General features: G+C 39.6%; 2 protein-coding genes across 2 annotated transcripts in view; one reads left to right on the top strand and one right to left on the bottom strand.

Annotated features, from left to right (window-relative positions):
• PMPCB (peptidase, mitochondrial processing subunit beta) overlaps positions 1 to 22,053 on the bottom strand; it is a 267,948-nt gene that overhangs the window by 8,345 nt on the left and 237,550 nt on the right. The gene's annotated exons all lie outside the window — the stretch shown is intronic.
• Positions 1 to 22,053, top strand: part of RELN (reelin) — a 468,247-nt gene that overhangs the window by 358,145 nt on the left and 88,049 nt on the right. Inside the window, exons 25-31 of the mRNA XM_032796143.2 lie at positions 1,304 to 1,509; positions 4,377 to 4,548; positions 4,829 to 5,029; positions 8,827 to 9,062; positions 12,155 to 12,312; positions 13,217 to 13,424; positions 17,859 to 17,935. Of these exons, the coding sequence (XP_032652034.1) occupies positions 1,304 to 1,509; positions 4,377 to 4,548; positions 4,829 to 5,029; positions 8,827 to 9,062; positions 12,155 to 12,312; positions 13,217 to 13,424; positions 17,859 to 17,935 (1,258 nt within the window). The remainder of the gene's footprint in view (positions 1 to 1,303; positions 1,510 to 4,376; positions 4,549 to 4,828; positions 5,030 to 8,826; positions 9,063 to 12,154; positions 12,313 to 13,216; positions 13,425 to 17,858; positions 17,936 to 22,053) is intronic.

Here is a 22,053-nt window from a genome sequence, read left to right as displayed (position 1 = left end):
ATCCTGGACAAAAATGGTCCTAGGTTTTTTTTTAAGATGCAATATGGAAGGAAAATGCAGGAAATCAACAAGGATACTATGATAGGGTATTAGTGTGTGCCAGCCCAGACCCTGAAATATGTTAAGCACCCTTGCATCCCTTTAAAGTCCATGGGAATTGACAGTGAGCGAAGGTGGTCATTCACTGCTGGTGCTGCCTGGTGACTGGATGTTGCATAGCAGCTCTTTCCCTTCTGTCTGCTGATGATGGCCACACGGCCTCTATGATGACCAGCCTCTTCCTATAACTTGGCCTTCCAGCCAGGTCAGTTTAAAATCAGTCTTCTTCTGAGGTAGTCCATGAACAAAAAGCAAAGGGAATTAATGCAAATAAACTAAGTTAATAGGAAATGGAGGGGAATGATTTCCGCTTAGAGTGCTTCAAAATCTAGGCCACCCTTCCCTCAGGGAGAGGCCTTCATGGAGTGGTCATCTGAGACACTCCTGCCTTCAGTCAGCCCTTTCCTCAGGAGCTGAGGGCCTTTCTCTCTTCTGGTCTACCAACAAGTGACCTGCTCTGCTACCCTTTTAAGCTCCTCCTCCAAACTTTGCATGTCTTGCAGATGGGGGGGTGGAGTTACCTGAGCCCAGAGCAGCTCCTTAACCCTTCATTGTCCAGTGCGGAGTTTGTATACTCCATCACACAGTGCTAAACAATTTTCAGGGTCTAGCCCTCAGAAAAAGTGATAGTACAACATTTGACTGGGAAAATTAGGTAATAAGGGCCAGGTTTTCAAAACACCTTAGTGCAGTTCCATATGTGTAACAATGGCAGTTGCTCAGTGCTGGACTCTTGAAAATCTGGCCCTAAACAGTTCAGGGTATACAGGGTCTGTTGCCTCCTGGCTCCCTTGAGGGTGCAAGACACCAGAAACCATGGGGAGGAGCACAGAAGAGGGTCATTTTCAAAATTTACAAATGTTTGTTTAAGGCCTTGCATGCCTAGTGCTAGATAAATAATTTTAAAAAAACATGGAATGCTGGGTTTGTGATGATAAAAAGGTGTGCAGGATAGAAGTTGTGATACAGTCAAAGTGATTACAGTGTAAAGAATAGCCAAAGTAGGGACTGTGTCTTAAACCCTGAGAGAAAGGAGAGAATCACACTTGTACAAAATGGAACTCCTTTGCATTGCAATATATTGTACATAATTTTCCATATACAACTCTGTTTGACATTTAGACATTTTCGGTAAGAGTGTCTTAGTGTGATGATTAACAATCTGAGTACATTTATTTTTTTCTCATATGCCTCTGTACTACAGGATGGAAAAAGGCAGTTGGTGAGCTGGGATTTGGACACCACCTGGGCAGATTTCATCCAGTTTTACATTCAGATAGGTGGGGAGAGCTCTTCATGCAATAAACCAGACAACAGAGAGGAAGGTGTGCTTTTGCAGTACAGCAACAATGGAGGTATCAATTGGCACCTACTAGCAGAAATGTACTTCTCTGACTTCAGCAAACCTAGGTAAGGCATTGGTTCAAACTAAAGCCGTATCATATCAGACTTCTAAAAAAAATCTCTCTCTTTGTTTATTAAAAGGCAAAACAAAAACATTGCAAGGCATAATGCTTAAAATCCATTACAAAGAAACTCTTCCAGGCTTCAGTAGTAAAGTACTATGACTAGGAATGGAGAAAATCTAATAAAGCTGGACCTTAAAGAAAAATTATAATGAAAAATTAAAGTGTCCAGTTAGTCAATACAATGTGCAACATGACCAAATCACTAATAGATATACAAAATTACCAGGAAAATATAGAACTTGCCTAAAATGAGGTGCAGAAATTTGTTGTTTCCTTTTATTTCTGGTTTCAGCTCTGATGAATATGTATTGATATTACATGTAAAAAAGTACATTAAAAGAACATTAAGGATGCAAAGTTAAACACTCCAAAATTAGGAAATGCCAGAATTAAGGTTGCTTTAATTCATCTATCTATCTTAGGTATTTATGTGGCTTCTATTACCATAATAACTCTTCACAGGCTTTAATGTATTTAGCTTCACAACACCCTTGGTGAGGTAGGTAAATACAATTATTCCATTTTTACAGGTGGGAAACTGAGGAACAGAAGAACTGAGGGTAAAATTTTCAAAAGGACCTAAGTAATTTAGGACTGGAACTGATCAAGAATTTTTTGTCAGAATCATTTTCCCATGAAAAATGCCCTTTTTGCAAAATTGAAAATTTCTGTTGGAAAATTTTTCATTTTCCATAGAAAATGTCAAAATGACAGCTCCCCAGCTGCCTGCCTGGAAGGCTCTTATCAAAACCTTCCAGAAGGATACGGCTCCGAGAGACGGTGGTAAGAGGTGGAAAGGGTGAGTGCTTCATGCACTCTGCTTCTTTGGCTATGGAGCTGGAGAGTAGCTGACCACCCTGGTTTGTCTGCCACTCCAGCAGCTTGGCAGGGAGGCTTTTGTCAATTTCACTACAGTGAAAACAAGAGCAATCAAAGTGGGCAACAAGGAAGCCAAAAATTCCCATGAAAAATGTCACCATTTTGACTTTATGTCATGATTCAGGGTAAAAATATTTTTTAAAAATGCAAAATTTTGCATGAGAAGGGATTTCCATTTCCCACCCAGCTGCTCAGGTTTTAAGCTCTGGAGGGGAATGTGCTCTAGTAGTTACATGCACTTCCCCCCCTGTATTGTCTCCTCCATCCCATCTGTCACCTTCTGACCCAGTCACCTCCTGCTCCTATCTCTCTCTGCTCCAGTCTCCCATCCTCATTCTGTCCCTGTCCACCACCCCCTGAACCTTTACATTCATGTCAGGTTGCTTCTTCCTTCTTCTCCATGCTTCCTGGGCAACACTAAAGGGAGCACTGAATCTCACCATTGTCAGATCTTGTTTCTGGTGCCACAGCAGCTCAGAGCAGGCAGGAGGAACAGTTTCAAGGAAAGCCTGGTTGGCACATACTCAGTGCAGAGGGAATGTACAGAGAATTTAGCTGCCAGCCTCTTGCAAACCTCTACTGAGCACATTTGAATGCTGACTTTCAAAGTGTTATAAGTCAGCAAAATTTAGCTGGATTTTCAAACATCCCTCTGATTCTTGGCTTCTCTGGCTTGTTGAAAATTTCAGGTTCCTGCTCCAAAGCATGGAGGTGCTCGAGCTGCTCATTGAAATAGTTATAAAGATATTTAATATATGCAAAAATGTATTTCCCTAACCTCATTCTCAGAAATGTCTGAACCATTTTTGCTGAAATTTTCCCTAAAATGTTCAGTTTGAGGGAATCACCCAGCATGGAAAATTTCAGTCTGAATGGTTAAAGTTTAGCAAAGTTATATACACCTGAAAATTGGGTCTTATAATGGAAAATGCAGGGCAACCTTAACTATAGGCATCACAATCAGCTCTGCCTGTAATGTTACAAATAGTTAATATAGAAGAATAGATGAAATGCCATTTATATCAGTACTTTACTCTGATTACCCTATTTAGGTCACATGACATCAAGTATTATTTTTTTATTACTTATTTTACTGACATTTATACCTGCTATCACCATAGAAGTTAGGGGCTTACTAATAAAAGAGACACAACAAATTACAGAACACACACAGTGGGTAATGTATGGGAGGATTTCCTGAGCTATCAAAAGAGAGACCATTAAAACTTAGTATTTCTAATTTAGATTGCAATCAATGTGTTAAAAATAACTCACAACACAGGAGTCATTCCTTTAATATGTGTAAACACAGAACATTTGAAAATCCTGTTGTATTCAATGAAGAACCAGCCAAAATGTGTATCCTAATTAATTAGTTCAAAGAATGACATTGTTTGGACTAAAATAGTCTCTGTTTACACATAAGACATACTTCTAATATGTCCAAGTCAATGGTACTGAATTAAGTTTATTCAAGTAGGACATAAAATAACTCTTTGTGATACTGTTATTCTTGTTCCTAGACTTATCAGAAAGCTACTTGGCCTAAGGATCTCACCAAAAAGAGAACGCCTAATTTGCTGGAATCGTCTTCTGATATTGCTATGGAGAATTTTGTGAAACAGAGTCCTGCTTTCAGTGATAGCTTTCTAGATTATTGTTATTTATTGTTTTTATTACAGTAGCTTCTTACAAGCCCTTCTGAGATCAAGGCCTCAGTGTGCTAGGCAAGACAGACAAAGGATGTATCATTATCCTCATTTTACAGATCAGGAGCTGATTTCCAAGGATTTGGAAGATTTCTAAGGATTTCCACCTGTAAAACAGATTTTACCTTTTCTGGCCTCCACTCTCTGTTCTACAGTGTTTGATATGTCTCTTTAAGATCTGAGGTGTTCTATATAGTTCTGCTAAAATCTTGTCTTTTAGATTTGTCTATCTTGAGCTTCCTGCTGCTGCAAAGACTCCTTGTACTAGATTTCGCTGGTGGCAGCCAGTATTTTCGGGGGAAGGCTATGATCAGTGGGCCATTGATGATATCATCATTTTGTCAGAAAAGCAGAAGCAGATCATTCCTGTCATTAACCCAACATTACCACAGGTAATAAGCAATGCTGGTAAATAGGTACCTTAAGGAAGCAGGAGCTTTAATAGAGTTTTCTTTGAATTTGCTGACTGCTTTTAAAGAAAACTGAAGTGTTTGTAGGTATATCCTTGTCTGTCTAGGCATTTGTATCACCCTAATCATAATAGATGTGGAGCACTTAATCCTGGTGCTAAGTGATTGACATGTGTAACTCCCCGTTCGAGATAGAAAAGAGTGTTTGAAAGTTTCTTCATTGCGTAGTGGTGATGTTTGATGTCTCTTTCATTTCTGCCAGAATTTTTATGAGAAGCCAGCATTTGATTACCCCATGAACCAGCTCAGTGTGTGGCTGATGTTGGCTAATGAAGGGATGACCAAAAATGAAAGTTTCTGTTCTGCCACTCCATCAGCAATGATATTTGGTAAATCAGATGGAGATCGATTTGCTGTGACTCGGGATTTAACACTGAAACCTGGATATGTCCTGCAGTTCAAGGTATTCTTTTATTTCAGATCTCTCCAGTTCAGGTTGAGGTGTAGAGCATTTATCCTGCAACCCTTTCTCATGTAAATATTTCTTACTCACCCAACCAATCATAGTGATCTTAACAGGACTGCTCATATGAGTAAGAACTACTTGTGAGATTAAAGGTTGTAAAACATCCTTCCCATTTCTGTCTGTGTAAAAGATGCAGAGGACATAAATATGTTGCCATTCTCTATTAACTAAGACCCTGCTTTCTGAAAGAAAAGGATAACAACCATAGAACAGGAAAGCTTTGTTTCACCAAAATAAATTTTAAAAACATGTTATATTTTTAATAAGCCTCTGAAGTGTCATTATATTCAACTCAGTATCAGGAAATGCTATTGCAATGGGATGTGGGGTGTGGAGAGAGACTGTATCCCATTTGGGACCCAGTGACTACAAAGCTTCCATGTGGCATGAGTACATTTTTTTATACTTGAAAGTATTTAAGAATTTACAAGCTATTCTATACTCCAATATGGATTTTTCAAATAATTAACTTTTATTGTGGCAGTGAATATAGGCTCCAATTAGCATTCTCTTCTTTAAAGGGCTTACAAAATTTTCTTTGCTGTGACAATACATCAGAATATAAATTCAAAAGGAAGCGTATTTTCTTTAACAAGCTGTTGTTTCTGAACCCTAATCAAAATTTTATTGAGTTTATAATGAAATCCCGTTGGTGAATTCTGGTGGTCGGTTGCAATGCAATTTTAATTAGCTAGCCACAAATACATGGTCCTTACATAATTGGTGGATACAGATACTGAATAATTTACAAACAGAATTATTAAAGAGATCGGATGTTTACAGGCAGCTTTTCAATATAATTCCCACAGTTATATAAATATAGGCTGACCAGAGAGCAAGTGTGAGAAGTCGTGACAGGGGATGGGGGGAATAGGACCCTATATAAGAAAAAGCCGCAAATATCAGGACTGTCCCTATAAAATCGGGACATCTGGTCCCCCTATATAAATAGGAAGTTGGCTAGAATGAGGGAATTTGTAAAATAATCTTATTCCATTTAGAAGTTATGCTGATAAAATACTATACCAGCTGAGGACTACAGTACATTACATAAATCAGTGTTCATTGTGTTGTGCCTAAGACTGTGTTGCAAAACAAAAAACACTTAACTATGTAAATACTATTTCACCAGAAATATATGCTAATCACATTTTGACACTTTTTCTACTCAAGTGACAAAATCATCATTCTGTAGGTGTTATACTCAGCAGGAATCCAAGCATGATGTATAGTGTAAAAGCAGACATTTTTTAAAATGCTTTCCATTCTTGAAACTTTTAGCACAGTAACAAAACAAAAAAAGTATCTATTGAAGCAATGATAACTCTTTCTTTTTTGTGTATATAGATTTAGGGTCTCAAGTTAGGGCGGTACTTGAGCATGTGTTTAAGTCTCTCTCTGTTCAGGAATCCACTTAAGCAGGTGATTAACTTCAACCTGCTTATGTTCTATCGTCATTCGTAACTTTAATTATATGTTTAAGTGCTTTCCTAAATCAGGTCCTAAATGTTGTGTTTTACACAGTATTAAAATTAACCATAGAAGTTACTCATGCTCTTTTTGTTGTAAGGGAAATAGAGACAGTGATTTTAACTGTCTGTATCACTTGCAGTCCAAAAGTTATTGATATTATAGGTAAAACTGTACGTCTTCCCCCCATGCTTAATAATTATACATCCTTGTGAAATAGTTGAATGATTTCTGTTTAGCATAATTCAACCTCTTTTTCTTTTTGGATTTAATATTTCTTGCTCTAACAAAAATTAGATACCTATTCTCTCCATTTGCCATCACCTATGAATGGTCGGGATAGAATTGGTGAGATAATGAAACATCTTATTTGGCATAATTCCCTTATTGCATGAGCATATAGAATATAATAGAGAACAATATCCCTTATATAGAATTCTATATGGGATGGTTCACAAATCTACAGAAGGGATGGCATTTTCTGTTTTGTAGGCCCTAGAGTAATTTCTACAGGACCTTATTAATGTTATCCCTGTTAAATTTTATAGGACTTTTCTATATGTTAAAAATGGCAAAATTTCACAGAATTTTTTTCTTGCGATGAATAATTTAACTAGCTATAGCTAGGAACTCCTCTTCTTGAGAACTCATTTGTTGCAAAAGGGCCTTTTGCTCCATCACTGGCATGTTCTAGAGGGCTTCTGCCCTCCACTTATAATTTTGGAAGAACAGGTGAGATTCATACAACACCTTCCTTCCTATCCCTGATTGACCTCCAGAATGAAATTCCTCTCCATTAGTTCCCCAACATCCCCATTGCCAATGTATTGCACAGGCTTTACAGAGGAGGTACTTCGTAAAACAAGGGAGTGTTCTTTGTAACTGAGGCGCCTGGAGAACTTGTGGCGTTTCCATTGTTAGTACTGGTGTAGGGGATAATTTTTCCTAGTAAACCCAAGCACAGTCATATTTATTATAATTTGTCATAAATGTTTTGGCATTGTTTTACAAATATGTCATAGTAATGTAGAATTTCTACGGGTCAATAATGAAAGCTAATGCCAGTTTTTCTAATGTTATACTTGTAATAATTTGAAAACTGAAAGTGGTAGTTGAAGTTTGTCTAATGTACGTTCTTATTTCATGTGAGCTGGTGGCACTGTTTGAATTTAATCAAGCTGCGTATATATTGGGGACTAATCCTGCACCTCTTGCTCACATACATAATCCAACTGGAATCAATGGACTAAATTGTGGTATGTGGCCACATCCCTAAGCATTGGGTTGCATTTGGAACGTTGGGAGAGATTATGTCTTAGGGGACACAGATCTTCCTAGTGATTCCAGGAGTGCAGGTGAAATGTGCAGGCTGCATTATCTCACAGTATATTCCCCTCTCTGTGGCCAGCTATGCACAGAGATAATGACTATCTTAGCCTCTTGCATAGGATAAGGAAGGTTCCTTGCACCTTTCCCACCTATCCACTTGCACAAGGGTCATGGACAATCAGGCCTGAGATGATTCATTTGAATAAGAGATCCAGAATAGGGCCTTTTATGAAGGATACAGTGAATTTCAGTGTGCATTCTTTTCTATTCTGTACAGGTTCTTATACCAATTCTTGCAATTTGGTTGCAAATCTCATGATATTTGCTGGTGTTCTTTCAACTCCGTCAACTGGAGTCACGTGTTTATGTAAAAATATTATGATTTTTAAACCAATCTCCTAATTTTTTGGAGCCTCACTCATGATTTTTGAACATTTGGGATTGGCAATATTGTTGTACTGCCTTCATCATCATAGTATATGTAATATTCTTCTCCATAATACTCTTCAGCCTGACTCAGTGCTACAACTTGTTTAAGGACTTCTGTGCACCTTTGCTTTCATTTATGAAGAGAGGACTAGAACACAAACAACAGAATACTTGTTCAATAGTAGTTGGGGTCTGTGTCCTTTACTGCAGAAATACAAGTACAGTGTTACACCTAATATGTTTTATGTGCATAAAATCCTCTTTGAAGCATCACATTTTATGTGCCCAGCAACCTCAACAAAGATGCAGCAAGGATTTTTATTGAGGAATGCCAAATAGATCCCAAAACATAATGGTCTCTGATTGTCTTTGGGTTTCCATATTTCATAGGAACTCAGCCTCACAAATTTTAAAATTACAGGTTAGGTGCAGCTGATAATCAAAAACAAAACTGCAGGTCTCTGCACCTCATCAACTCTACTCTGCTTTTATCATATTTCTTACAGCTGAACATCGGTTGCACTAATCAGGACAGTAGTTCTGCTCCAGTTCTCCTTCAGTATTCCCATGATGCTGGCCTGTTCTGGTCACTTGTGAAAGAGGGCTGTTATCCTGCATCTCCTGGAATCAAAGGATGTGAAGGAAGTTCCCGGGAGCTGAGTGAGCCATCCATGTATTACACAGGAGACTTTGAGGAGTGGACAAGAATTACTATCATCATTCCAAGATCTCTTGCAGCCAGGTACTGTAGGTCTTTAATTCTGTGCATTATATTATCCAGTAGAACCTCAGAGTTATGAACACCTCGGGAATGGAGGTTGTTCATAACTCTGAAATGTTTGTAAATGTGAACAAAATGTTATTGTTGTTCTTTCAAAGTTTACAACCCAACATTGATTTAATACAGCTTTGAAACTTTACTATGCAGAAGAAAAATGCTGCTTTTAATCATCATAAGGTAAATGATACGAGCACAGAAAGAGTTTTCTTACCTTGTCAAATCTTTTTTTAAAACATTCCCTTTATTTTTTAGCAGTTTACATTTAACACAGTACTGTACAGTATTCGCTTTTTGGGGACGTGGGGGGAGTGTCTCTGCTGCCTGATTGTGTACTTCCGGTTCCAATGAGGTGTGTGGTTGACTCATCAGTTGTAACTCTGGTGTTTGTAACTGAGGTTCTACTGTACATGTGAATTTGACTTCTGTACTTTGAGCCAATACTATTAAGATTTAGCAAATTACAAACCAAACTACCTGGTCCAGAAGGAATATATTCCTTTCTCATACGAAACAGGGAAAAGCTTTTCATTTTAAAGGTGTCAGAATAGTCTATAAAATTAAACTACAAGGCAACAGGCAACAATAATAAAAAAAATCACATTTTAATTTGACATAAATCTTTTTATAATAAAGCTACCTTTCTTAATGCTTATCAATTAGATCAGCAACACCAGCAAGAGAGTGATAGGTCATAGGACTCAAATAAGCTGTCTCAACAGGATTAGTCTTGCAAACAGTTGCTACTGGATGACGAAAAAACAGAAGGGTATTTGAGCTGCTATGTAATGTGTCCTGTCATCGGATAATGATAAACGTTATAAAGACTCTGCTATGGAGTAGTGCCAATCAGTCAAATTGTATTCACAGCCAGAAAACCCCAAAACAAAAGAGGTAACTTTATCAGATGGCTTTACGTCTACGTTATAGTCCATTGCAAATGCAGGTGAAAATCAGTGCTCTTAGATTTTTCAGTAGCTCCCATCAGTCACACTACCCACACATAAACTTGATGAGTGATCTATATAAATGAGAAAACCTCAAAGGTTTGGAAAGATTCTAACAAGCCCCAAAAGAGAGAGCCTTGTCTGAATCCTACTTGAACTTATTTGAATTTTCTCATTTCCATTTCCAGCCTTCCCACATCCTCAGATAAAAACTCTGAAGTCTGGCATACCCCTAGTTCTCCACATAGAAATATCCCTCCTGTTTCTCTCCAAAGCTACCATGCAATTATACACCTGTCTGTCCATATACCACCCACCGATTGAGATCATCTGCTCTCTTGTCTCTCTCTCAATGCAGCCATACTATTGCTATCTGCAGTTTTTTGCCTTGTCAGACTGCCAGTCACTCCTTATGCTTCTCCCACTGCAAAGATTTACTGTATATGGCATGTCATGTAACAGAGGGAGTCTGTGTCGTTACTGTGAGGAGTTGAATTATCAGTGTGTATCGTAACAAGTTTTTTCAGTAACTAGCCAAGAAAAGCAGGTGCCAAGCCACACGAATCTGACACTAACTGAATTGATTTACCCAAAACAAGCAGTACAGAATCAGTAGCAGCAATCTGTTTGGAATTATGTTTAGTAGTATGATCAGAAAAAAAACAGCACAACTGAAAGAAAAAAGTTACCACTAGTGTCTTAAATTCAGCAGATTAGCATTACGGATAGGACAGTATTATGTGGTTCCTAAAGTGTCAACATTGCATTGGTTTTGTACCATTTGGGAATTCGTGCTTCTGGGGTTATTTCTGGAATATGCTGTGTGGTTAGTTGGTGGAATATGATTGAGAGCTGACAATTAAATTAAAATATATCCCTTGTTCCTCGCTCAGATACCATGGTCAAGGATAGTAGGAAAAAAATAGATACATTAGAAAGGGTAAAAAGGATGGGTATGTTGTTCATGCACTGAAGTGGGAAACGAGATCTTGATTCAGTTCCTAGCTCTGCCACAGACTTTCTGTGTGACCTTGGGTAAATCAGTTAACCTCTGATCCCTGTGGACATTACTCACAGCTTACCTGTCCTTTCCAAGCCAACTTCCAATCCTATAGGTGAGTCAGGAACTTTGTATTGGTTTACATGATGAGCACATTTTGGATGTTAGAATTACCTGGGTCCAGCATCAGACAGGTGACAAACCAATCTGGAAACCTTCCTGATCCTTTAACTAGCAGCTATAAAACCACTGACAAGGTAAATTCCCAGATGTCATCCTCCTATAAATTGATCATTATTATAAGGATTAAAAGAAAATTTATTTTTCTATATAGACACCTTTTTCATTGACAAATTTCTTGAGAAATGGGCCAGACCCTGAGCTGGTGAAATTAATATAGGTCCACGGAAGTTAATGGAAGTGTGCAAATTTTCACTGATTGAGGATTTGGCCCATTGTTTTTAAGGAATCGTTTTTTGGCCATAATATGATCTAGGACTAAGACACTTATTATTCTGTTTAGGTGCACAAAGTACTTTAAGATTCGTTACCTACAATTATTTGCAGATACTAACTAATTCTTGTAATAACTGAATCTTCATTTCTTTAAGCATTTTACACATAAATACACTGTACCATCAGTTACATTCTGCATCCTTGTCAATACTAGATTCTTTTATTAAGCACTGTAACAAATGGGTTTTAGGAATTTCAAAACTTAACTACCTGCACAGCAGTGTCTAAAGCTATTTGCAGAACTAAAAGGAGACAAATCACAAAGAGTGCATCTATTCAGTTCACTCCAGCCTACTGATAAGCCACGTCAGGCACAGTGCTCCAGACTGGGCATTGTGCTGCCAGAGAAATAAAGGAGGTCATAATACATAAAGGAAACTGTCTGGAAGGAAAATCCATAAGGAAATTTCACAAAAATATAATGATGTAAAGAAAATGGTCAGTGTTGTCCAAGCACATGTTTGTATCTCATTTATAAAGGCTATTCTAGCAAAGCTTCTTTTAGTTTTCAGCATGAGATAGTAGATGAAATACAAAGGGATATTAAAGCAATCAGCAGTAATGCTGTGCCTTTGGTTATCATTTCTTCACAGTAAGACTAGATTCCGCTGGATCCAGGAGAGCAGTTCTCACAAGAATGTGCCCTCTTTTGGCTTAGATGGGGTTTACATCTCAGAGCCTTGTCCCAATTACTGCAGTGGTCATGGGGACTGTGTCTCTGGAGTCTGTTTCTGTGACTTGGGCTATACAGGTACGGCTACATTATTTATATGTGACTGCTGTAAGCTTGTTTGTGATGAACTAATGTTTAAAATGTATCATCTCATTATATTCTCTGCTATAGAGGGAAAACATGATGTCATAAATTTCACAACTCTGGAGTGAGAATCTTTTTTTGTTTTTTAATTCCATAAAAGCACATTTCATGAGCTAGTAAATCCAACACTGGCAAAATGGAACATTACAAAAGCACATACACCAGTGATGTTTTCTGACCATTACGACCTTTGAATTTTGCCATCCATATAAATGGGGAGAGAGAGAGAGAGATAAAAGAGAATACTGGAGAAAATATTATAAACTAAAAAGTCTGCTTTGAATTTTTTTGGCCAGTCTTCAAAAGAATTCCTTCTGTTTTCAGTCCCCTGGCCTTGAGATGGCATGTGACCAGGAACGAACATATGTTCTGACAGACCTTCTGTGGATAATTCTGTTCACTTGTGGTTTCAAGTGTTTTTATAAAGGAAAAAAAAAACTGTGATTGACACAACCAGTTGCATATACAACTTTTCTCAACCTCTATAGCAGCAAAGCAACAAACTAACATGTTTTGCACTTAAACAGAAGCAATAAGATAACACCTTTTTCTGTTTGCAAAAACTGTGTTTGATAACGTAAAATGTTGCAACATTGACTGTATTAATTAAACATCCTGCTACTCTGAGAAGGGAGGTTAGGGGAAGGAGGCTTTTTCTGACTACAAAGGGTGTTTGTAAAGAGGATTAAATGGTGGTGCAATCATTTCATCATGGAGCTGTCTCATAAGAGTCTAATATGTGGAAATAATAATACCATTTGCCAATTTACTGCATCTGACTTTTACTGTTCAGCACTATTTCAACAAAGCATCTCCTATGTATTTTTTTCTTCTGAAGCCGCACATGGAACCTGTGTGTCTAATGTACCTAATCACAGTGAGATGTTCGACAGGTTTGAGAGGAAGCTGAGCTCTCTCTGGTACAAGATAACTGGAGGTCAGGTTGGAACAGGCTGTGGAACACTCAGTGATGGGAAATCTCTTTACTTCAATGGGCCCGGCAAAAGGGAAGCAAGAACTGTCCCTCTGGACACCACAAATATCAGGTCAATAGTAAATACTATTCTCAGAAAATGTATGTATATTAGCATTGTGTCCCCTGTATTGTTACAGAAATAAAGCGAGAGAGGGTATGAACCATTCTTGTTTTTACTGCAACCAATACATTATTAAGGTGCATCTTAGAGAGAAAATGCAGCATGCTCAAGCAGAAATTACTCTTTTTGAAAACTCTTGGCAAAATCCTTCCCTTCCTTGAAAATAAACTCAGAAGGAGATAAGTTAATATATGCAAGGGAATAGCAGCCTAGAAAATGTGATCCATTCACCCCTCTGGAAGGATGGCTTAGCAGCAGGTTCTAGATGGAACAGGCAGGAGGCATGGCCTTGAAATTGTACAAAACCAGAGAATCCATAAAGAATCTATGCCTCAAATATGCAGAAAGCTTCCTTCACATGCTGTTCTGGACCCTGTACATCCTGACAGCATGGCCACGGAGCCATTGTCTGCCCGCTTGCTGCTGTACACTACCTCCATCTATAAGGGGTGAAGAAATTGGAGTGGGGGTTAATTCTGTAGGGTCAGGAATAAGTAATGCAACAATTTGCCCCATCATTTATGGGTGATTTCTACGGGATCATATTGCACAGAGTCAGCATTCCCTTACACCACTTTTTTCAGCCCATTCACTGCCGCAAAGAACCCTACAAGTTGTATTGTGTGTGCAGGGGCTTTAGCAAGATTGCTGGCATCTTGGAGGGGGCAGCGTGCAATGTAACAGCTGCCTTTTTTGTCTGTTACACTCATGTTTGGCTGGTATTTGTGTGCATTTGCTACTCCGTGAACCATGTGACAGAGGAGAACACTTAGTTCTGTGTCCTGAAGGGTCATATCAGATTTTTGGAATCTTATGTAGTTAATCACGGAGCATAATGTCTGAAGTAAACATATCATAGTAAAACTTATATACAAGTTACACTTATAATTACTTCTCCTATCACACAGAAAAGCTATTGTAACGCCCAGGGAGTATCTTCACATTAGTACCAAGCCATTTTTAATTCCAGATGTTCATATGGATAGCTTTCTGGTTTTGCAGAGTTTGAAACTGTTTTAATTTTTTAAAATATTTCAAACTTTACAGAGATGAAGCTGAAGCTCCTCCTTGACCCTTTTAAACTATTATCATTCCTGGTTTGCATGAGAAAGCTGTCATGTGTCTCAAAATTGCCCCAGTAATTTTAATTGCCTATAGTGACACCTCTGGTAAAGAGCCCTGTTCTCAAAACATGGCCCACTATAGCAAGGACGCTGTTTCATCTGCAGTATTTACATCCATTAGGCTGCCAATATGATACCTGGATGCTATTTTATCACTGATTAGTCACGGCCTCCTGCTCTTAATCTTTTTCTCCTGTGGCTTCCTACTATCAGCTCAGTGAATGTAGTAACACATGGGGCCTGCCTGGCAGCTGCAGACGCTAGATAAAAACTGTGGAATATATTTTTTTCCAAGTGATGACATCTGGCTCATTGGTTGATTTGGCTCCCATCTGTGTTGCAGACTCTGTTGTTAAAGGCTGTGGAATAGTCTCAGAGACTTGTTTTGGGCCAAACCCTTAAAGATTGGTTGGGCAGGCTGGTCCTCCTGCACAACATTTTCATCTTCCTAGTCTGTCTTCATGAGAAACTACTAATCATAAAAAAAGAGATTTTACACTAGAACTGTAATTTTTTTCAAATCTGTCACCAGCTAGTGTTTAACTATCCAAGTACTGTATTATACAGACATATAGGTCTGGTAGTGGCTTTCAAAACCAAGGCATGGGGCAGAGGGTCTACGCTGGTTCACTTTTGGGCATATGGGATTAGATCCAGAATAAGTCTCAGATGGACATAACCTTGCTAGTGTCATCCTAGTTCCTGTAGACATACAATACATAACGCACACAACACAGTTTGAGACAACTGAGCATGAGTACAAACTGTGGTTTAGAGAAGCCAAGAAACAGGGGTAGATGATTATGGTGATATTCATGCACAACTGTGCAAGTGAAATTTGTGCAGCGCCTGCACTACATTATGCTCGGCTATAGTTCTACCCTTTGATTCTGAGCTTACTGATAGCAGTGCACATCAGGTGTACCTCCCGTGAAGAGAATGGAGTTACACTGGTATGAAACCAGCGTGAATGAGGATCAAGCCCTTGGTCTTTCACTTTCATAACCCACAAATTCACCCACTAAAATAAGTGTATTTAAAATAATAAAGTAAAACGTTTAAATAGGTTATGTGAGTGCTTTTCAAAAGACCTTTCATAAACTCCCACACAAGCTAATTAGTCGTGGGGGGAGAGGCAAAGTATTGTCATGGATCAAAACTGGCTAGGAGACAGAAAGCAAAGAATAGTATTTTCATCATGGCAAAAAGTTAGCAGTAGGGCACCTCATGGCTTTTTACAACATCCCACTGTTGCTTAATATATTTATTAATGGTCTGGAAAAGGGAGAGGGGGAGAAGTGAGTGGTGAGGTAACAACATTTACAGACGACACAAAGTTATGTAGGTTGGTCATGGCCAGGGACGACTGTGAAGAATTTCAGAGACACAGCCCAGGTCTGCACTAGCGGGGGTGGACCTAAGATACGCAACTTCCGCTACGCGAATAATGTAGCTGAAGTTGGTGTATCTTAGGTTGGCTTACCTGGCCATGAGGACAGTGGCGAGTCGACCACTGCTGCTTCCCCGTCGACTCCGCTTCCGCCTCTCGCAAGCTGGAGTTCCGGAGTCGATGGGGAGCACAATCGGGGATCGATTTTATCGTGTCTACGCTAGATGCAATAAATCAACCCCCAATAGATCGATCACTACCTGCTGAGTGAAGACCTGCCCCTAAACAAGCTATGCAAATGGGAAACATAACACCGAATCTAACGTGACACCAGAATCTAATACTGATAACTGCAAAACAAAGCACATTGGAGAGGAAAAGTTAAACTGCCCTTTCACCATACAGGGTTCAAATCAACTGTATAAACTCAAGAAAGGGACCTGGACATCAGTGTAGACAGCTCAATGAAAACCTCTACTCAATATGTAATTGCAGTCAGAAAAGCTAACAAAATGGTAAGGTGAATAAGAAATGGGATGGAGAGTAATACTGAAAATATTATGCCATTTTATACCTGCAAGGTGTGGCTTCACCTAGAATACTGTGTGCAGCACTGGTCACCTCATCTCAAAAAGGATATTGCAGAACGAGAGTGGATGCAGAGAAGGGTGATGAGAATGATCAAGGGCATGGAAAAAACTCTAACAGGAAGAGAGATTGAAAAGATTGGGATTGTTTGTTTTAGAAAGAAGATAATTAAAAGGGGACACGATAAAAGTATGTAAAATAATGTATCGTCTAGAGAAGGTAGATTGGGAACTTCTGTTTTCCCTGGCTCATAATATTCAATTAAATGGCAAGGTGGGAAATTCAAAATTGATCAAAGGAAATATTTTTTCACAAAACATATCATTAACCTGCGGAACCTGTTGCCACAGGAAGTCATTGAGGCCAAACGCTTAAGATTCAAAAAGGGACTGGACATTTATAGGGATATCAGGAATATCCAGAGTTATCATAAATAATAATAAAAACTTTAGCAGGGATGTTAACCTCATACTTCAAGGTTTAAGCCAATCTCTAACTATTAGGGATTAAGATCAGAGCTAATGAGTGGAGCAGATTTTCCCACAAATATTACCAGATTCTTACACATTCATCTGAAGTCTCAGGGACTAGTTGCTGTCAGGGAAAGGATACTGGAGTAGATGGACCTTGGCTCTGAACTAGTATGGTAATTCCTCTGTTCCAGTGTGTGCATAAACACTGCACTAGGATTACTAGGATTTTAATTTTATTGCTAAAATTTCAAAAATAATAATAAATGTGTCTTTGTCTTTCTCCCATATCATTCTCACAAGAGCTACCAAATCTCCACAAATGCAGTAGTATTAACCCATCCTTCAAGAAAGCCCAGTATTATGCTGTTAGACAGTAGTTTCATAAAGAGAGAAGTCTAGGTGGTTTTATTGCCACAATAATGAAACCACATTTAACTGCTTCAGAACGATTTTTTTAATTCTATGAAAGTTTTTTCAATGTTAGTGAATAGACACATTTCATTGTACGAACAGTGCATTTGTTAAGCATGGTATCACCTGTCCACACAAACGCTGTTTGCTCTACAGACTCCACACTATTCCTTACTTGGGAAAAACTTCCATAGACCTAATAGGTTGTTGATTTTGATGGAAACTTTACCTAAATTAAGAAGCACTGAATAGCGACCTAAATAAAAAATCTTCATAAGTTAGGGAAAATAGAGTTGTTTATACTGCATTTGTGCTTTGACATTTCAGCTACAACAACAAAAAACTAACAGTATTATATTTCTCTTGTAAGAACACTTTTTTATTTTTTTTTCAACAGATTAGTTCAGTTTTATTTACAAATTGGAAGCAAAACAGCTGGTACTCTCTGCAACAAACCAAGAGCCAGGAATGAAGGTAATGTCCCTTTTCATTGGAAACCAGCTTTTAGCAGAGTTTTTGTTCATTGGACCTATTTTACAGAATTAATAAGATCATTACATAGTGCAACAAAGTTCCTCCCCTGCCTTGTTGGGTACTGCACTTATTGGCGGATTTGTTCACCTCAGAGATTCACAGCAGCCCTTGGTTTGGCCACTTTTGCTAATGGCTCAAACCTGCCGTTCACTCAGCTAACTTCATCACTGGCCAGCATGGGGAAAGAGGGAAGAACAATCTCTGCTGATCCACCTAGTGGGTCGGGGACAGGCCAGGGACCTTCCCTTCTGGTGGGACCCACAGTCCGGGTCAACTCTTCTTGTATCCAATAGGGAGTTGGGGGGGATGGGGAGAAACCGGGCCCTCCCTCTACTCTGGGTTCCAGCCCAGAGCCCTGTGGATTGCAGTTGTCTACAGTGCTTCCTGTAACAGCTGCATGACAGCTACAACTCCCTGGGCTACTTCCCCACGGTCTCCTCCCAACACCTTCTTTGTCCTCAGCGCAGGACCTTCCTCCTGATGCCTGATGACACTTGTACTCCTCAGTCCTCCAGCAGCACATCCTCTCACTCTCAGCTCCTTGCACGCACCTCACTAACTGAAGTGAGGTCCTTTTTAAACCAGATGCCCTGATTAGCCTGCCTGTTCTAATTGATTCTAGTAGCTTCTTAGTTGGCTCCAGGTATCCTAATTAGCCTGCCTGCCATAACTGGTTCCAGAAACTTCCTGATTGTTCTGGAACAGCCCATTATTTTACTCAGGGAAAAAGGACCTGCTTAATCTGGGGCTAATATATCTACCTTTGACCACTTTCCTGTAGCCCTCTGGCCTGACCCTGTCACAATAGTTTATACGAATCAACTAACTGTCCCCCTTTTATGGAGAGTACAGAAATCTTTTTTAAATAAAAAACAAGCAATCTACTCCTAATTATTGTTCCACATTTTGAACTCCTATTTACCTCCAAGCCACACAAACCTGATGTTAACCTTATTATACGTTATTTGCCTCATGAATGCAGAATTATGAAACTGAATCTGAAGAAAATATTATTTAGGCCAAATAAATTAATCTTTCCCATCTGCTTGTACTCTTATTTTTCTTGTGTCCCTAGGTTGGTGGTGGTTTTTTTTGTTTTTTTGTTGTTTTGGGGGGGGGGATGGAGAGGTGTGTGAAATTTGAGCTTTGTAAGAATGAAGGAGCTACTCCAGAGGCAGATCCTCAGCTGGTGTAAATGGATGTAGTTCCACGGGAGACACTAGAGCTGTGGCAATTTATGCCAGATAAGAATCTGACCCTGTGTGTTATAATTTTTATTGTGTAAGGGCAGCTGGGAACATTATGTAATTATTTTATTGGCATTACATGCAGATGAACTGAGCTTCCCATGGATATGTAAGATACAGTGATAATCAGAGGTGTTTTTTAAAGCTAGCTTGTCCTGCATTGTTATGGTCCTATTCTGCCAGCTGAACTGGGTATGATGCAGGAAGAGTGATGACTGCATGCTGTTTAAAAAATAACTTTGAAAGTGAATCAAAATTAATTGTTTGTGTATTTCCTGAATGCTTTCTAATATTCCTCCCAGAGTGTAACAACAGGATCACAACATGATTTGTCAGTTGGTTCTACAGCAGTTTGAAAATATGTCTAGGCTTATGCATATGACTATGTACTGATTCCGAGTATAATTGTGTATGAGCTCAAATAATATGAACTGTAGCAAATTACCTCTGCGTGGTTCTATACTCCATAGAAGGGCTAACCTCAATTCATATGGGGATGCTATCAGCACCACCGGGACACTGCCTGACAGGACAGGTGCAGAAACAAACAACATCATTTCTGCACCATTCGAAAAACTTAATGTACAAAAGATCTTACTCCCCATGTGATTTGCATCCCACAGACAGTTCTCAGGCTTAGTATTATACTGGCAGTTTAAATGTAAATCTCTCTAAATCCTTGCACAGAGTTCTTGAAGCAATGAAAATAAAGATTCTGGCATAGTCTGGCATGTCTTAATAATCATAGTTGGTTTTAAAATCAGAAATATGAAGTTTTCATTTAGGCAGAAAACTAATAATGAAAGAGATGAAGAAGGATGATCCAGTGGTCAGGGCACTGGGTTAAACTGTGGGAGACCCACATTCAAGTCCCAATTCCGTAGACTTCCACTGTGACCTTGGGCAAGTCACTTAACCTCTCTGTGCCTCAATTCCCTATCATTAAAATGGGGCTAATAAAGCTACCTCACAGGGATGTTATGAAGATAAATGCAGGCTAAGATTTAGTCACGGGTATTTTTGGTAAAAGTCCTGGACAGGTCACGGGCAATAAATAAAAATTCATGGCCTGTGACCTGTCCATGGCTTTTACCAAAAATACCCCTAACTAAATCTTTACTTCTGGGGCCCAGTTGCTCCGGGACCACTGCTGCTTGGGCGGTTCCCAGGGCACCCCCAGGACTGCTGCTTGGGCATTCCCTGGACCCAGCCACACCGGCCACTGCTCGGACGATCCCCGGAGCCAGCTGCATGGGGCTGCCCAAGCAGTGACCGGTACGGCTGGCCCTAGGGCAGCCCCCAGGGCTGCTGCTCAGGTGCTCCCCAGGGCCACCCGAGCAGCAGCCAGTGTGGCTGGCCCCAGGGACTGCCCGAGCAGTTGGCCCCAGGGCCAGTCCAGCAATGGCTGGTGTGGCTGGCTTTGCGGCAGCCCCAAGACCCTTGCTCGGGCACTCCCCAGGTCTGCCCCCAGGGCTGCTGCTCTAGCAGTCTGCAGGACCAGCTGCCCGGGGTCTCCCAAGCAGCAGCTAGTGCAGCTGGCACCGGGACCGCCCGAGCAGCTCGCCCAGGGTTGCTCCAGCAGCGGCCAATGTAGCTGGCTGTGGGGCACCGAAGTAGCTGGCCCTGGAGTCAGCCACACCAGCTGCTGCGGAAGTTACGGAGGTCACGGAAAGTCAAGGATAAGAAAGTTACATTATTATCATATAAGTATTCTAAAAAAAGTGTGACCCCAGTTGAAAGTCTAGCTAAAAGTGTTCGTTAACATTGGGGCTTGAGTCAGCTCTCATTTACACTGTATAATTTATTCAGCTAAGAAGTTAAAGAGGGTGAGAAAATTAGAATAAAATAGGAATATGGAGGGAGGGCCTGATTCTCCCTTTACATACACTGGTCTAAATCAAGAGTAAATCCATTAGATTAAATGGAATTTCCCAGTTTAAATTGAGGGTAAGTGAAATGAGAAGCAAGACAAGGAAGGTCGTTACCTTCTACACAGGAGAGCTTCTTTTTCCTCTCACTGCAGTTTGATACCATTGATGTCAGTGGACTTCCTGATTTATACCAGTATAAATAAGATCAGAATCAGGGCCAGGGTCTCTTTTCATACATTACATTCACAGGGCTTGCTACTCTTCACACTTACAATGGTGTAAGTCAAGAGTAAATCTACTGATGTCGATGGAGTTACAGCGGTGTAAAACTGATGTGAGAGAAGAATCAAACCCAGAGTATCTTAGTGGTGTTTCTTTCATTATCCTATATGACAGGCAATGCCAATAAATGACTTCTGTCCCCCATGGCTCTACTGTGTTCTAATATCTACCACAGTAAATCTAAGATAATGTAACTTTTAAGGATGTAGTATATATAGTAAGGGTGAAATCATAGTCAGGCGCCATCTTCAGAGAGGACTGGGTTTATAGCCTGCAAAAACACATCCTTTTAGTGACCCAAACAAGCCATAGGATTAATTATATGAAATAGATATTAAATGTATTAAAATATGTGAGTCAAATTCTTCCCACAGTTTCAGTGGTGCAATCTCTCTAGCTTTAGTGGGGCTGTACCTGTATAACCAAAGGGAGAATCTGGCCCTGTCAGATGCAAGCAACATATGACAACCAATAATCCTGACAACAGTAATAACATGCTGCCAACAAAGGGCTCTCTTCACAAAAAATTATATGCTATATGAAAAAAAAAACCATTTGCCCATGTCATGTAGTGTACATTAAACTGATATGGGGATTTGGCTGAATAAGGACTGAAGGATTGGCCTTATTTTTTTGTGTGCGGTGTAAATAAATGATT

The sequence above is a fragment of the Chelonoidis abingdonii genome, chromosome 1, assembly GCF_003597395.2.
Source record: "Chelonoidis abingdonii isolate Lonesome George chromosome 1, CheloAbing_2.0, whole genome shotgun sequence".
NCBI classification, from domain to species: Eukaryota; Metazoa; Chordata; order Testudines; family Testudinidae; genus Chelonoidis; species Chelonoidis abingdonii.
The sequence above is the reverse complement of the archived record's forward strand: the minus strand, read 5'-3'. Positions and strand labels throughout refer to the sequence as shown.